Raw genomic sequence first — 16,084 nt, 5'->3', positions numbered from 1 at the left:
TCAACCTTTTGTCTGGGGTGTGTTTTAGCAGGGATGCACTCCTGATTTGTACCGTCAATGTGGCTCGTTGGGGGTGGCCAATATGCTGAAGGGGCCCTCGGTGAAATTGAGTTTGACACCCCTGTATTAGAGGTTCTGGAGACACTTGGAAGCTGAATAGACCTAATAACACTTTGCATCAATATGATGATTGCAAGTGCAGATTAAAACAATTAAATCTTTGTTGTTGAGCTCATATTCATCAGTTTTTGAATTGAAAATATTTATTTTGTGGATACATGTTTTTTGATGAAAATGCTATTAATTTTGCTTTTAGGTCAGCGTTATATCTTTTTCAGGCACATGGGGCTGTTTTATAGCACAATCCAGTAGCTATCTTACCATCAGTTGTTATAAAAATCCCAGAAATCTCATATATTCTCCATTTACATATGGGATTTCTGTGAAGCGAAAGTCTGGAAGCTTCGAAGAGGAGCTGCACCTCAGAGGTGGCTCTCGGTCCACATAGGTGTTTTGCACAGCTGAATGGTTGCCATGGAGATTAAAGGATTCTCAAACATGCATAAAAGAAGCAAAGCAGCACTATAGGTGTGTTGTTGATTAGGGAATAACATTATAACATGATGTAAAGCTAAAAAAGATGATTTTGGACAATACTGCTGCTTTAATTAATTACAGATCCTGCAATAAACTCAATAAAAATGTAATTGTCACTAATTAGATTAGATTATGTATGCATGAGATGCTAACTAGTTATTTGAAATCCTAATTCTGTGTCTCATAAACTTTTATTACGGCTTATTCTAGTTGCTCTTTTATGATTGCAGAATCACTTTAAATGTTTTTAAATGTGCTATATAAAGAAAGCTGACATTGACAAAGATTACATTTCAGTTTTTAAAGATTATTGTCATTACACATCTATAAATACAACGTGGCAAAATACAGTTCAGCATCTTAGCAGTTCTGCAAAGAACAGCAAGCACATTATGCACAGCATAGATGACATGATCAGTCAGAATAAAGTAATAAAATACAGAAGGAATTCTGATGTCATCCTTTTATAGCATATTAAAACATCTAAAAGAGAAAATAATGATTTTAATTCCCACATTATGAACTATTCCTGAAATATGATCCTTGATAGTGATTTTAGCTGCATTAGGAAAAACATAATAATTTTTACACGACTTTGCAAAATGTATTCATACATTTTGAGTGTTCTTACATAATGTCATGCTACAACAACAATTCTCAATGTTTTGATTGAGAATGTATTTGATAGATCACAAAGTAGAGCATAATTGTGAAGAATAAGAAGAAGTAGACATAATTTTAGCGATACCATTTGAAAAGGGTGGGTGTGCATTTTATTCAACCTCTCAGTCAACACTTTGTAGAATTAGATTTTGTAGTAATTACAGCTTCGAGTCTTTAGGGAAATGTTTTTTCCTCCATTCTTCTTTGCAAAAAAAAAAAAATAAAATCTCAGTCAGAGTAAATAGAGTGTGTGGGTAAAGGAAATTTTCTTACCTTTTTACAGATTCACAAATGGATTTAATTTAGGATCTAAATCCCTAAACTGCAGCTTTGACAGCGTGTTTATGGTTGCTGTCCTGCTGAACAGGAGTAAGGGATCTCCACAGCATGATGCTGCCACCACTTCGTTTTCCACCATTCCTAGAAGGCCATGTTTTGTTGATTTTGTTTTGCGCCATAGTTTGTTTGAAAATGACGAATCGAAGAGTGCTCCACGAACTGCTCAATGTTCACAAATACCCTCCAACATATATCTAGGGGACGCCATTCACAAACAATATGATCTCTGAAGGCAAAACTCCATCCATGGAGCGTTGATACATTTGTAAGGCACTGCTGTGGTGCCATGTTAATTTAAGGAAGGCCTTTCTGAAATTCTACCAAAAGGGAAGACAGATTTCTACAAATGAAAGAGCCAAATTGGTGCACACAGTGTGATACTCCCATCTCTCCTCAAAGAAACAGCTTTTACTTTTTCCTACACAGCAGCATTAGCAGCCCACGGTGACCCGCGCCGTGCTTTTGCCTTCTGCCGGGGTCAACCTACACAAAGATTTATTACAGCTGTAGAGTGCTTCCAGCAAAGCAGCAGAGGAGTCCTCCACTAAAGTGAAACTCACTTAAGTGTCTCTTGGCTCAGTGGAAAAAAAAGAAGAAAGAAGAAAAAAAAAAAGACCCAGCAAGGCTTTGCTTTAGAAAAAGGCCTGCAGAGCTTCGCACTGTTGAGAAACAAGATTTTTCCTTTTAAACAGTCAGCATCAAATTGAAGCTTGTCTCGAATAATAAGCATCATTTTGCACTCCATGGACAACTTTTTGAAATTTAATTTTTGATGCGATTTCAAATCTCCCCAAGATGAAATGGGAAGGAATCTACAAAAACATTGAGACAGACAGATAAATGTTTGTTGCTTTTTAGTCATATCAAAAGAAATAATTGATCTTCATAACAAATTAAAGATCCCAAAGGGAAACATTATGAGATCCTTTGCTTCTGCACTTGGGTATTAAACTGATATCAGTGAATTATGATTCTACATCAGCATCATGAAAACAATATGAAAGAGAAAATCTTCTGTAAAGTTAGAAATTTATACATTTTATGGTTAAATCATTACATTTTATTAAATACTTAATAAAGCTTAAGTTTGTGTTACATTTAATGCAAACTTAGTGCATAAATGGAACCAGGAAGATCCATCCATCCATCCATCCATCCATCCATCCATCCATCAATGCACTGACCTTAAAACTGCATTGAATTGGAAAATAAATTAGATAAGTAAAATCCTGCATCTGCTTGACGTCTAAATACAAAAAAATCTCGCACTTGGTTGTGTACAACATGAATAGTGACATAAAAAAAAGGAAAACCGAATAAAATTAAAGAGCTTGTTGACATGTATCCTAATTAAAATTAGTTACAACACAGGAAGCAGACCCTCATTTCGGTTTTTAGGCTTTAAGAAATGTAATAAAAAGTGAAGCTTTTTTTTTTCCACGAGAGAATTTCAGCTTAATAACAAAGAAAAAAAAAACGAGATAAGAGTGAGAGAGGCGTAAGTGGGAATTCAGGCTGAACTTAATTAGTGGACTCCACTTCAGAGAGAAACCAGCGCTGACGCCACTTCTCAGTCACACCGGGAAGGTTAAATTAGATATTGGATGGGAATCAGAAGGTCAACTACAACAAATAAGCAAATCACAGGTGCTGATGTAACTCACCCGCTCTTTGCGAAGTTGGTCCAGTACGTCATGACCACGGCGCTGAGCATGATGTCATTCCTGGAGAAGTTGCAGGGGAACAGATCCGTGGGGCCCACCATTGGGATGCCAAACACATACGGCACCTCGTCTCCATGCGCCGAGTCGGACCACACGGGCTTCATGAGGCTCTGGCAGTGGTGGTAGAAGGCGTAGAAGTACGTGGGCGAGCCGTAGCGGGCGTGGAGGTCGGCTGTCACCACTGACGGCTCCACCCACTGGTGGTCAGTGAAGAGGGCGACCAGCGTCTTCCTCCTGGTTTCCGGATTGTCCTTGTCGGCCCAGTCCGTGTACATGAATTTAATAGTCTCCCTCAGGGTGTCCTTACCCTCCGGGTAGCCGTACAAGCTGTCCACAAAATCTGACACGGCAAAGTCAAAGTCGCTGCCGGAGACCCCGTCCTCCAGGTCCATCACGTTCTCCACGAAGCGCAGCCCTTCGCCCTGGTTCACGCCCAGCATGATGTCGTAGTTAAGGAACTCGCCCTGCTCCATCAGGATCTCTGGGTCGTCCGGGATCACGTCACCGTCAATGACGGGGCCGAAAGCCACGCGGTAGCGGTCGGCCTGGATGTCCTGCTCCACCAGCTCCTTGGCGCTCTTCTTCTGCAGGCAGGACACCATGTCCACGGTGTCCAACACGTTGCAGCCAACCCTCTCTGCAAGCATGCGAGTGTACTTGACTGGGTGGTAGTTGACAGCCCAGCTGGAGAGCGCTGAACCGCTTTGGATGATGGCTCTGTGGAACAGACCTGGAAAGAGAAAATTCAAAATTACAAAGAAACAAAAAAAGAAAACACAGGATAACAGCTTGTGTTTAACCTAATAAATGTTTTCTGATTCATTCAGAAGAGTCCTCAGTAAAATCCTGATTCATGTCACACTGATGTACATTCGGAGTTATGATTGTTTTTGGTATTACATTCCATAAATACGGTTTGCACATATGGTGACTGACATCATACTGATTCTGTTCAATTTAATTTATGTGTATAGTTGTAAGCTTCTCCATCTTTTTTCATGAATGAGTATTAACTACAGGGTTTCCCCCAGTACATTATAAGCCTGGCGGGCCACCAGGCTTTACTTGTGCCCCCACCAGGCTAATCATTGCTTATTTATTTAAGTCTTTTTAAAATGTTTGCTTTTTTTTTTTTAAAGATTTTATAGTTGGTGTTCAGATATTGATCTTCCAGTCTTTCAATAACACATAATTATCAAGTGATATTTTAAAACTTCCTGTCAACTTTAAACATTTTTAACTCAAAAACACAATGGCCGCTGGATGAATGGACTGCCTTAGCCTCCAACCACCGGGCTTAGCAAGTTTACTGGGGGAAACCTTGAACTAATGTCCTCACCATGCAAACAAAATATTTGTGAATTTTTTAAATGTAAAATCCTCATTTTAATACTTAGAGTCCTTTGTTTTTTTTTTGTTTTTTTCTTTTATTATTGCACTTCTTATTCTTCCCATCTAGTCAGTGTATGCAAATTAGTAGATTGGTAATATGTGAAAAAATACTTTGACCTTGTTAAAAACAAGAAATGTTAAAGGGATTTCAACAGTGGAAATTTTTTAAAAATGTGGGGAAATCAAAATGCAATTGTGGTGCATTTAAAAATGTGTTTTGAAGGGGAGTTCACCACACAAAAAAGAGCAGAAAGGTAAACCGGATATTGTATTTAATTGAACAGGCATATTGAACAAATGGAATTGAAGAAAAAAAAAAAAGATAAAATTCACCCCGGAAAAAAAAGAATCTGGCCAAAACAAACCCCAAATTTATATACAGCAAGGAGATTGGGGGATTGACAGATGAAAGCAAATAAGGAAATTTGTGATGTGCTTTGATAACTGGTCAGAAAGGCATAGAGGAGCAAAGAGTGATGAAAGCAGAGCAAATGGAAGGTTGGTAAGTATAGAAGTGTGCAGAACTTATCTCTCTTTATTTTTTTAAATGTAATGATAAAAACGTCCAACATTTAGTCTGCTCTTCCTTTCATGTCTTTCATGCGTGTGCCTCTCTATGCAGATCACGTCTGGGCATGTCAAACTAATGGTCAATTTGCAACACTGTGTCAGCGAGTAGGCGTTGCGTTTTTACTCCACCAGTTCTTTGCAAACATACTGTAATTGTAGAATCGTTAATATGGTGTCTCTAACAAGCTGCGGGGCTTACACAGACTGCTGACGCCAACTGTACAGGGGGCGGGTGTGTGCAGAGAGCTGAATATGCAGTAACCCTGATCCTTCAATGTTGATACAGGAAACAAGCTGCTCTTTTGAATTGTTTACATGTGGTGCATCACCTCCGTCTCTGGGGAGTTTGCATAGAAAGCGACACGACTCTACCTAGGTGCTTGAATCTCCTGTACATTCAACAGAAGAATCTTGCAGCAGTAGTGTTCTTGCAGGTTTTTTTTTTTATAAATTTTTCTCAATTTCAGGGCAGCAGTGAGTGGGTCTACTTCAAAGACAGCTGGAGGTCTTTGTGCATTGGCTGTAGCGAGAGAGAGAGAGCACATCCAATACAAATTCCTACAAAGGACAGCTGCTGCAACCTCTCTGGCACTGATGAAAACACAATCTCTGCCCTTCTTCTGATTTTGTGCAGCATCATTGAGTGAGCTGGAAGATTAGTAAAGCAACAATAAGAGGGTTCAAGTCTCAGATGCTGAAATACAGACATCTGAGACTCGCAGGGAGGCTTTGAGAGGGAGTCTGTCAAACGCAGCTACCGGCTTTTCAAGGAGTTTCAGTCACCGAGTGCGGTGGGTTGTATCTGCTGTCTCGTTGGGTAATATCATTAAATGACCAAAACGGACCATTTTCGAGACAACATGGCAGTTTTGCAGTGTCCAGAAAAACTGTCTTAATATATCTTGTAACCTGAGCTACAAATATCTGGGTTAGATTAAAGCATGTTCAGCTGTTTTAATGGCCCAGTCAAAGTAAAATACTAAATCCAATTGAGAATCTGTGTCCAGGTTTAAAAACATGATGTCCAGAGCCATCCAGTCTGACTAGTCTTGAGCTAATTTGTGATCAGAAAGGTAAAAAAATAATTGTCTCCAAATGAGCAAAGCTGGATGTAGCCCAGAAGATTTGCTGCTCTAAATTAAGCTAATGTTTTTTTTATTTTTTTATTATTTTATTATTTTATGGGGACAGAAAAAAAATCCACACCACACTTTTCAGATTTTTATTTCTGCATTTTTAAAACAATTTATAATTTTAATTTCCATGCAATATACTTCTTTGTGTTGGTTTATTACGTAAAATCCCAACAAGTTACACTTTGTGGCTACAAAGTGACAAAATATCATATGAATACCTTTACAAGCCATTTAAATAGTTAAAGACTTTTTATTTTTTATTTCAGTGCTATCTGTTAGGTGAAAACATACTCCTTATTTTAAAGTTTTGCAATAAAGTTAAACCGATTTGTGAAAAGTCACTGCTGTTTTTGGTAACTATTCAACTTTGCTGACATGCACACAATTGTAAACAACTCCATTGCAGCGCATCTGAAAAGCAAATCAGCTATATTGGTAAAAAAAAAAAAAAAAAACTCAGATGGACCCAACGGCATGCTGAGAACTTTATAAAAACAACAGGCTTCTTTAAGAGATTCACATTTTAGGGGAAGGGAGAGCTTTCAGACTGATTAGTTTGTGTGGAGAGGGACAAAAGCAATCACTTACTTAACAAATACCCATTTACCCCACCCCTGTCATCATAACACTTCATCTCCCCGCCGGAGCATGTAGAGCTATGCATAAAACATGAAGAAAGTTACAAAATAAAAGTACTTGGTTTGAATATGATTATTATTTTTAAAAATACAAAAACAAAAAACAAAAAACATGGGAAAGCACAGTCGGAGCATATTGAAATGAATGACCCAGATATTGACTGATGAAGCTTACGTGGTGAATTGCACATTCTTACCCTCTGAGTGGTGGGACAGCGTCAGCAGACTGACACACGAAGCTCCGATCCCAGACCCAAAGACGGTTATGCGGCCTGGATCTCCTCCGAAGTAACCGATGTTTTTACTGATCCAGCGCAGAGCCTGAATCTGATCCAGGAGGCCGTAGTTTCCCTTCGCCGCCTGGTCACCGGTACTGAGGAATCCTGATGTATACGAGGAGGCAACAAAGGCAAAGCCAAGATTAAGGCTATGTACTACAGGGTAGTCACATCTTTGATCCAAGTCTGTTGCCCTGCAGGGAATCCCAGTGAAGAGAGACAGGTTCCCCTCAGGGGTAAATATGCTTTTACGCTCTCCCTCGTTGTTTCTCTGCTTTAGTCAGCTCCTCATGGTAGTCCCTCAGCACCGCACCCCTCTTTGTGAATGAGCTACTCATCAAACCTGAAATCTCCTCTCAGAATAGTCACTTTATCCCATGTAATGTGCATGAATTAAGTTGATAAAATAACATCAAATTCAGAGGTGCTCTTGATCCCTCTGCTTGTTCTCCCTGTCTAGTTGCATCCAAAACTCCCAGATAGGAAGCAGACTAAGCAACAGCGACAGCAGCACTGACCTTGTGAATGCTGCAGCATTTATTATTTAAAGCATTTTCACTCCCAAGAACGATACAGGTTGATAATTTTGTCCCGATTAGATAAATATACGGTGAACAGAAATAATTGGGGGTAACAAGGACTTTGTGCAAAAAGCATTTATGAGGATTTACGTTGTTATTCCACAAATAAAATGACAGAAAGCATTTCTACCTTAGTTAGATTTTCCCATGCATTTGCGTGTTATTTTATAGTGAAAAGTGGAAAATAAAGACCACTTTGGCAGGTAATTCTGTGGTTCCTGTGGAGAGGTAAAGCTGTACTGCTGATAAAATACCATAACATTCATTATTTCAGATATTAGGAGTTGTGATTTTGACATGTAGGATATTATAGATTTTTTTTTTTTTTGCCAATCTGCTGTTTATAAAGAAACACAGGTGTCGTAATATTAGCTTGTTAGTAGGTCAAGTTCAGGTAGACTGCCTGAGAGACTGTTGCTCTAAGCTTGAAAACTGAATTTTGAAAACAGCATTAATTACGTCTAATGGATGCTGCTTCCTTTCAGGTTTCCTACCATGATGTTTAAGGGTTTTCACAGCAGGAAATATGTCTAGACAGACAAAATTAGCTTTTCTTTCAGGTGGAGAAGAAAGTGCAATAGCTTCCTTTCAACCAGTTTATTGTTGGTGTTTATGGCCAGTGTTTCCCTATACTAAATATACCTGCAGGGAAATCTATACTCATTCCAGCTAATTCTTTGGCATCTGGTGAAAGAAACTTTAAACTCTTTACACTGACAGAAATTGTTAGAAAATTTGTAACCTTGTAAGATTCTTTCTTTTATTTTCTTTACTAATGCGTTTACATACATATGCGCAAGCACAGCTAATTAAACGTAGCCAATCTCTCCTGACTTTTCTGAGTTTGTGTTAAAATTTCTGCCAGGATATTTTTGCTTATTTTAATTGTACACAGTTCTTTAAATGTCCTGTGAGTAAATATATATTTGCCCGTTTATCCATAACAACTGGAACTTTCAATATCTAGCGAGTTATTTTCGCAATTTACCGTATTAAAAGAGCGCCCCACAGATTAATTTCACTCCCTGCAACGGCGGGAAAGAAATTACCGTAATAACTCAATATTGGCTGGAAAGCGCAACGTCTCCTCTTTCACAAACCGTTGGAATTCTTCAGATAGCGCAACGTGTGGCGGAGTTACGGTACAGCAAATTAGGCTGGATCGCCGGTGTTCTGTCAGTGCTACCTCGTCAGATTTGGTAGGACGGATTTACGGGTAGCACAGATAAACAAAACACCGGCGCTCCGTTTAGGACGGGGTTAAACTGTGCTTCGGATCGGCCCTGCTTGGAAACTGAGGCGTTAATAAGACTAAAGAGGGTTAAACTGCGTTTTTGAAGTTACCACACACACACACGCACACACCCACACACACACACACCCACACACACACACACACCCACGGTATAGTTACCTAATATTCCAATCCTGTAGTTGAGAGTGACGACAACGACGTTCCCATAACTGGCCAGAATGCTGCCATCCATCATGTTCCCAGTGCCCTCCATATAGGAGCCTCCGTGGATGTAAACCATAACAGGTCGGGCTTCAGAGTCCCTTATATCTGCAAAGTTGACACACACACGCACACGCACAACCCACACACACACACATGCTCAGCAAACAAGTGCAGGGACAACAGCGCTGAAGTGGAGAATTAATCGAGAACTGTTGCTGAAACTTTATATCACAACTGCCCAGTATGAGGTATGAGAGAGGTCTGCTAGGAAAATGTGCTTGGAAGCAAGCCAGAGTGGTAGGCCTGTGGCATAAAAGCTGTAATGACAATCAAAAAATGCATGGTAAATACACTCTGACAAGAGTTATGAAACTAATCAACATTTTTTTATGAGGCATGGATGTGTCGGCCCAAGCAGACTTGCCATATGCACTAAATCTAAAGTTCTCTCTATTAGACGTAAAGAGAGAAGAAGGCTTTGATCAAAGAATTACACATGATTTTTTTTTTTATCCATATTTGAACTTATAAGCACAAGGTAACATTAAACGTTCTCTGGTTGTATGAACCAGAAAAGGAGAAAATTCAGTTCACTATATTGACAAATGAGTTTCTTTAGACGGACCTTTAAGGGAGATAAGCAGATATTTCAGTCTGCGGATCAATGCGTGGAACAATAGAGACGGTGCACTTACTGAAAAGACTGCAACAATTCTCAATTCAGGACAGGAGATGCACTAATAGAAAACCTATGCCGTCATAAATCAGATGGCCTTATTTTTATTTCACTCAAAGAGAGAGAAGGAAAAAAAAGAGAACACAGTTGTTTGGAAAAGGAAAAAAAAAAGAGATTTGAACAAGAAGAATCCATGCATCAAAACTTTTGAGCTGGTAGAAAAATACCTTCAGATACATGAATCTCAGCGTGTGAGAAAGCCGCCCCCCTTTTCTTGTGTTGGCTTCCTGGGATTCAGAAAGGAGGAAAAAAAAAAAAAGAAGTACAAAATTCAAAAAAAGCAAGGTAGATTTGACTGCGCCTCTTATTTAATTTACCGCTCCAATCAAAGAGGCAGCATGAAGAGGAAAGAGCCAGAATCTCTTTCTGGCAAAAGAAAACCATCAGACAGTTTTAAGTAAGGCAGTTTAAAAAAATGGACAAACTGGTGCTTTAAACAAGGAAAAGTTTGTTTTTTATGTACAAAAATAGATCTCCATCACGTTTGATAGTCATAGATTCAAACAATTTAAAACTCAACATCAAGATGTTAATTTGGTCATTTTTGCATTATTTTCTCCAAGCTTTTACAAACTTTGATTCCCTATTTAATGACTTTTCAACATAATTTCACTCTAAATGTCAGGAAATCGTTTTCATAACACTGTCAAGCACAGCTGCATTTGTAAATAAATCCCCTACAGGCTATACATGTCAAGTCGATGTGATTTGGTAATTCTTCTGCGTTTTAAATATGAATTCCAAGACGATTTTCCATCCAGAGCATAATTTGCATGTTAATGAGATCATTTTTAATTCCCCCAAATGAGTAATTATATTATTAATTACACAAATGTCTATTAATCAGGCAACAGACAGACAAGCTTTACTTTAGCCTTGACGCCACATTCGTCTGTTTTGAGATGTTTCAGCCTAATTCAAGGAAGTTCTGTTTAAGTGATTCCCTGATTCTACAGGTCTGGCAGTAATTGGGTCTGGTGAAACTGAATTCAGCTTTCTATAAAAGAAAAAAAATTATAACTCATTTAGACAGGCTGGTTTGGACAGCATTTTAAAAATGAATCAATTAAATAAAGACCTAAAAGCTGATCTTTCATGTCTAATATTGAAATTGGCTGATGATCTGAAACATCTAAGTGTGACAAAAATATTCAAAAATGTTAGAAATCTGTGAGAAGCATCTTCACATCTTTGCTGCAGGTGATGGGATTACACACAGAAATGATTCTTTAGACAGGAGTGACTGAAGGTGAATCCTTCATTATTCCTGCAACTGCCATGTCGATTGCTCAAGTAAATCACTGCAGAATACATTATAAAAAAAACAAAGTGTATTATTGTTCAGCATAATGAATAATTAAGACAGAAAACGCATTTTAAAAAGAACAGAAATCGGGAAAATACCTCGTTTGGAAGTGCTGGAGACTAGTCCTAGAGAAAACACCTCAGCAAAAGCGAATAAATATTGAATCACAAAATGCATGAGGTGCATTTCAAATGAACAAAAAAACCAGAGGACCAAAAGGGTCATGTTGCTTTTCTAATGCATTTGAAAAGGAGAAATTTAATTGACCTGCTTTTGTGCCAGGTGGCCAGGCCCGTAGGGATCTCAGGCGAGGGGATTTATGAAATGCATAGCCTGCACCATTTTGGACAGCTACCTTTCAAGCAGGCTGTTTATCGGCTGTTGCTATGCTACCACAGGCAAAAAAAAAAAAAAAAAAAAAAAAGTCTCAAAGAGCGGTGTGGCAAATAACACAAACAGAACCCAGTTCAGCTCTGAATGTTGAATGTTTTGCACCGAGAGCCTGCGAGGGGAGGTGAAAGCCTCTCAGAAATTGTGCTTAATTAGCACCTTGAAGTAACGGGAATTAGGAGAAAACTGTTAGTCAGCGAAGGATTTCCGAATCACACAGCGTTGCAGCCGTATTGCAATGTTCTGTTAATCTACAGATTCACAGCAGACACACAAAGTGTTCCCTCGCCGGTTCATTTCACAGCTCAGAAATAGGAAAGGATTCAGCATGCAATAGTCAGTTGACTCCTGCGCTTCTTTAATTGGCCCCCAGCAGACACACTGTCTGAACAAAGCAGTGACTCATTAATAAGAAGACGATTTTGGCAAAAAGAAATGGATTTGAATAAAGGAAAGTTATTTCTAAGCAGCCCTTACAAGGCAAGGGCTGGAATGAGATTCTGATGAAATGCCAGCCTTGCTATTGTTCTGTAATATCTATTATAATATGTTTAGAACAAGTTGCTGTTGTTGGTTGTAAACTGGGGAAAATGATTATCTGACTGACAACGTGTATTTTTTTTGTTGTTGTTGTTATTTTGGTATTTAGTCTTAGATAAAAGAAAATATAAAATTAACACCTGCTACATATTTTGTGGAGTTTTAAAGTTGCAGTATGTAACTTTTATAAAGATTTTATTTTATTTTTTTTTACATATTTGTTGAAACCATCACTTTACCATGACAGTGTAACATGAGACGGAAAATAAATAAAGGTTCTTGTCTTCTCCATGTGGTTCTACAGTCATTTCTAGAAATTGGTTAAAAAACAACCAATCAAAGCCAGGAGGAGGGACTTAGCACTGTCAATCATGCATGTGTATGCACTGCTCACACCCTCCCACAACAGAGTCTGTCATGAATACACAGGTTAGTAAGCATGGCTACTGATGATGGTGGATAACCAGTTTTTCTGTGACGGTGAGTTGTTTCTCCGCCAACACATACACGGGCATCATTGACAGCACTAAGACCTTCCTCCTGGCTCTGATAGTTTGTTTTTGATCAGAAGCAGCATATTTTTGCAGATGGCTGTAGGACCCTAGGGAGGAGACATAGGAGCTTGATTTTTTTTTCACAGATTGTTTCATGTTACACTGTCATCATATAATGACAAGTTTTAACAAATATGTGAAAGTAACAAAAGATTGTTTATCAAAGTAACATACTGCGCCTGAGAAGCACAACTACAAGCTGGTTGATTAGTCAGGCTATCTGCTCTGGCAGCAAGTCAGCAATGCACGACTAAGCAGGCCAGCCATTCACAGCTTGCTGGCCTTTAATAAGACTGATGCATGTTGCTTTTTTTGGCACAATGACTGTCTGTGTTTTTCACAATTGCTTTTCCATACAGCCACATTTTTTCTTTTTATCCCCCCTTTTTTTCAGTAGCCTTCATTCTGCTGGCTGACAGGCAGTGTGCAGCAAAATGTAAGGGAAGGGCAGTGTTAGGTTGGATTTTGTAGTGACTGTATTAAAGTTTTAAAGTTGTGACACAATCATTGGTTGCAGTATGAGGCCTGGAACAGCTCACCCATGCTCAGTGGCTGAACTGGATATATATATAAAAAACTGCTGAATTGTAAGGAGTCACCACTTAAACTCTCTGGAGATAATGGTCCTGTTCCTGCCTCCACAGCGGGAACTTCTCACAAAAGAAAAACAACCAGGATAAATGGCAGTTTTAGGAAAATAAGTCCCCGTGGACAAATGTTCTCGGTTTGATCATCAAGATGAGCCTCTGCCTCACTAAAACTGGTCCTCCTATTGTTAAATTTAACACGAAACAAATGCACCATCATAGCTGATAAAACTGCAGTTTTGCACAAAAAACCCCCACATCCATTATCTATTCTTTTTATATTGAGCACCCTGTCTCTTTTGTGCTCTACTACATAAAACTCTGCTGTGTGGAAAACAGGGTCCACCACTGACTCCCACAGCAAGCTCAGCTTTATGATGCTTTTGGTTTGAAAGCTACATTACTCTCTGTTTTGCACAGGGCGAAAAAAACCCCCGCTGTCACTCGGGCTCTTTCTCTGACATCTCATTAAGAGGTTTCTAAACTGCAGGAAGTTTTCAAAATATAACTTTTTATAACCTGCCGGCAACCGGTCAGCTCCTGTTCCTTCTGAACACTTTTGATGCTGAGGCTGTGATCTTTTAAAAATTATTTTCAAATCCATAAAAGCAGCTTTGTTTACTTTCTATAACAACACGTTAGGTGTCGGTTTTAGAGCATCATGTTAACTCACAAACCAAACATTTCTGCTTGTGAGATGATGGCATCATGTAGAAAAATGGCAGCATTGCTTAGAATGATAAACCAGCCTTTCGGTGGCAGCAGTGGCATGAGCAGTGGTCGCAGAGGTCATGTGATCACAGAACAACGAGCAGCAGCAGCGGCGGCGAGCGGCAGACATGGGCCGTCACGGCTCTCGGGTATTTTTTTTTACCCCACCCACTCACCATCCTCCGTCGGCGCGTAGATGTTCAGGTACAAACAGTCCTCGCTCTGATCTTGAATGTACGTGGCTACTGTGTCCAGGTTATAGGTGAACCATATGGGCATCATAATCTCCGGCGCCGTGTTGTGGATGTTCTGCGGGCACACGGGCATGAAGTGGGTCGCATTCTTGACCCCGGACCACGGCGAGGGCTGCTCGGGGGGCATGAAGCGCTTCTCGCCGACGGGCGGAGCGGCGTAGGGGACCCCGAGGTACTGATCGACGGGTCTGAGGACCTCGCTGGGCACGGGCACCCGGAGGCCCCGCAGTTTCCCAAACTGGGTGGTCACAGTTGGGTAGAATTTCTGGCTTGTGGCTTTGGTCAAAGACCAGGAGGAGCATAACATCCACCAAAGAAGAGCACAGTGAGCGACGGTTGCAGTCCCTTGCTGATGGAGCAGGTGTGCAGGCGCCAGATGGCCTTTGAGTGTAGCCAGCCACATGGTCTGGGCAGGACAGTGCTGTTACACAACACAAATGCACACTCTAGTGTCTGATTAGACCCGCTGCACTGACCCAGTCAAACAGGCATCACTCGATTCGTCTTGAAATCCAATAGTTATCGAATGCGGATGCGCCTCGGTCAGGAATGGATCTGCCCTGCTACGTGTTTTCATGGCAGTGCGTATAGATCTGAAAATTAGAAGAGATCAGTAATATAATTAGATCATACAGCATTTAATAATCGTTTGCAATCTTTGCAGTGAAGAAATTGAAGTGAAAACTTTTGCTTAGAAAACTGAGCACTTAGTTTGAATCTCCAGCAAAAATGAATACGCTAATGCGGGAAAAATTATCTAAAGCGAGAAGAGAGTCTACAATTTACAATTCATATTGTATGTGTTTTATTGCAAATGTGAGCATAATAAAAAGGGAAGACCGATGTCTGAGATGCTCTTTGACTGAGGCAGAAAAAATATCCTGTGACAAATTGACCTCTGGGATTCTGTTTTTAAATTATGGTCTGTTTCCCTCTCAGTTAAAGAGGAGGACAGGATGTCATCAATGCAACGGCGCAAGAAACAATAACCTGCAGCTATAACAAGGTGCTCTGCTGCTCATGGGACGAGTAAGCTACATACTTTACAAGCGATAATCATTGTGATACATTGGTTTGGCTTCCAAACCAATGTATCACATTGGACGATTTTATTCGGGAAGCCTTCTCTTTACGTCAGAAGGACAGTTCACAGCACGAGCATGCAGTGACGGACTCTCATTGGTCCGAGTGAGATCGTTTAGATTTTTCAGCTTTTGCTTCTGCATTTCAGTTGTACTTTTTGCAAGAACTTTCCTTCTGAGCTTTGAACTCCGCGACGATGGAGGATTTGTCTCGTGCCACGGCGCCGACATGTTTGAGCCAAGCAAGGATTTCGAGAGGATAATTGAGGGTGTTTAGAACATATCAGGGCAGCTGACCTGGATGGCTTATGACACAGCGAAGGTGGAGACTTATGTCAAGGGCGCGGAGGTGGGGAGAGCGTGTTTGTGTGAACCGGAGGAGGCGCATAGCGGATGCAGAGCGGCTGTCTTTGGAGAGGCTGAACCGCAGCCGGTGCTGAGTCATCACAAATTTAAACTGCAGATTAAGTGGTGTAAAATCGTACTCTGATATACTACGCTCAAGTTAAAGTCGCTGGTTGCAGCGTTGTTGCTGGCTGGCTTTATT

General features: G+C 40.1%; 1 protein-coding gene across 2 annotated transcripts in view; it reads right to left on the bottom strand.

The window, feature by feature from the left end:
* Positions 1 to 15,058, bottom strand: part of nlgn3b (neuroligin 3b) — an 18,465-nt gene extending 3,407 nt beyond the window's left edge. The window contains exons 1-5 of one of the 2 annotated variants that reach the window (XM_016676999.1): positions 14,378 to 15,058; positions 10,281 to 10,340; positions 9,333 to 9,482; positions 7,257 to 7,442; positions 3,264 to 4,053 (exon numbers count right to left, since the gene is read on the bottom strand). In XM_016676999.1, coding sequence (XP_016532485.1) covers positions 3,264 to 4,053; positions 7,257 to 7,442; positions 9,333 to 9,482; positions 10,281 to 10,340; positions 14,378 to 14,858 — 1,667 coding nt within the window. In that variant the 5' untranslated portion in view covers positions 14,859 to 15,058. The remainder of the gene's footprint in view (positions 1 to 3,263; positions 4,054 to 7,256; positions 7,443 to 9,332; positions 9,483 to 10,280; positions 10,341 to 14,377) is intronic. The other variant, XM_016677001.1, reaches the window with a different exon arrangement.
* Between the last annotated feature and the right edge of the window lie 1,026 nt (positions 15,059 to 16,084).

Source organism: Poecilia formosa, unplaced genomic scaffold (genome assembly GCF_000485575.1).
Source record: "Poecilia formosa unplaced genomic scaffold, Poecilia_formosa-5.1.2 Scaffold145, whole genome shotgun sequence".
NCBI lineage: Eukaryota > Metazoa > Chordata > Actinopteri > Cyprinodontiformes > Poeciliidae > Poecilia > Poecilia formosa.
Note: the sequence above shows the minus strand (reverse complement) of the source record. Positions and strands in the feature narration are given on the sequence as shown.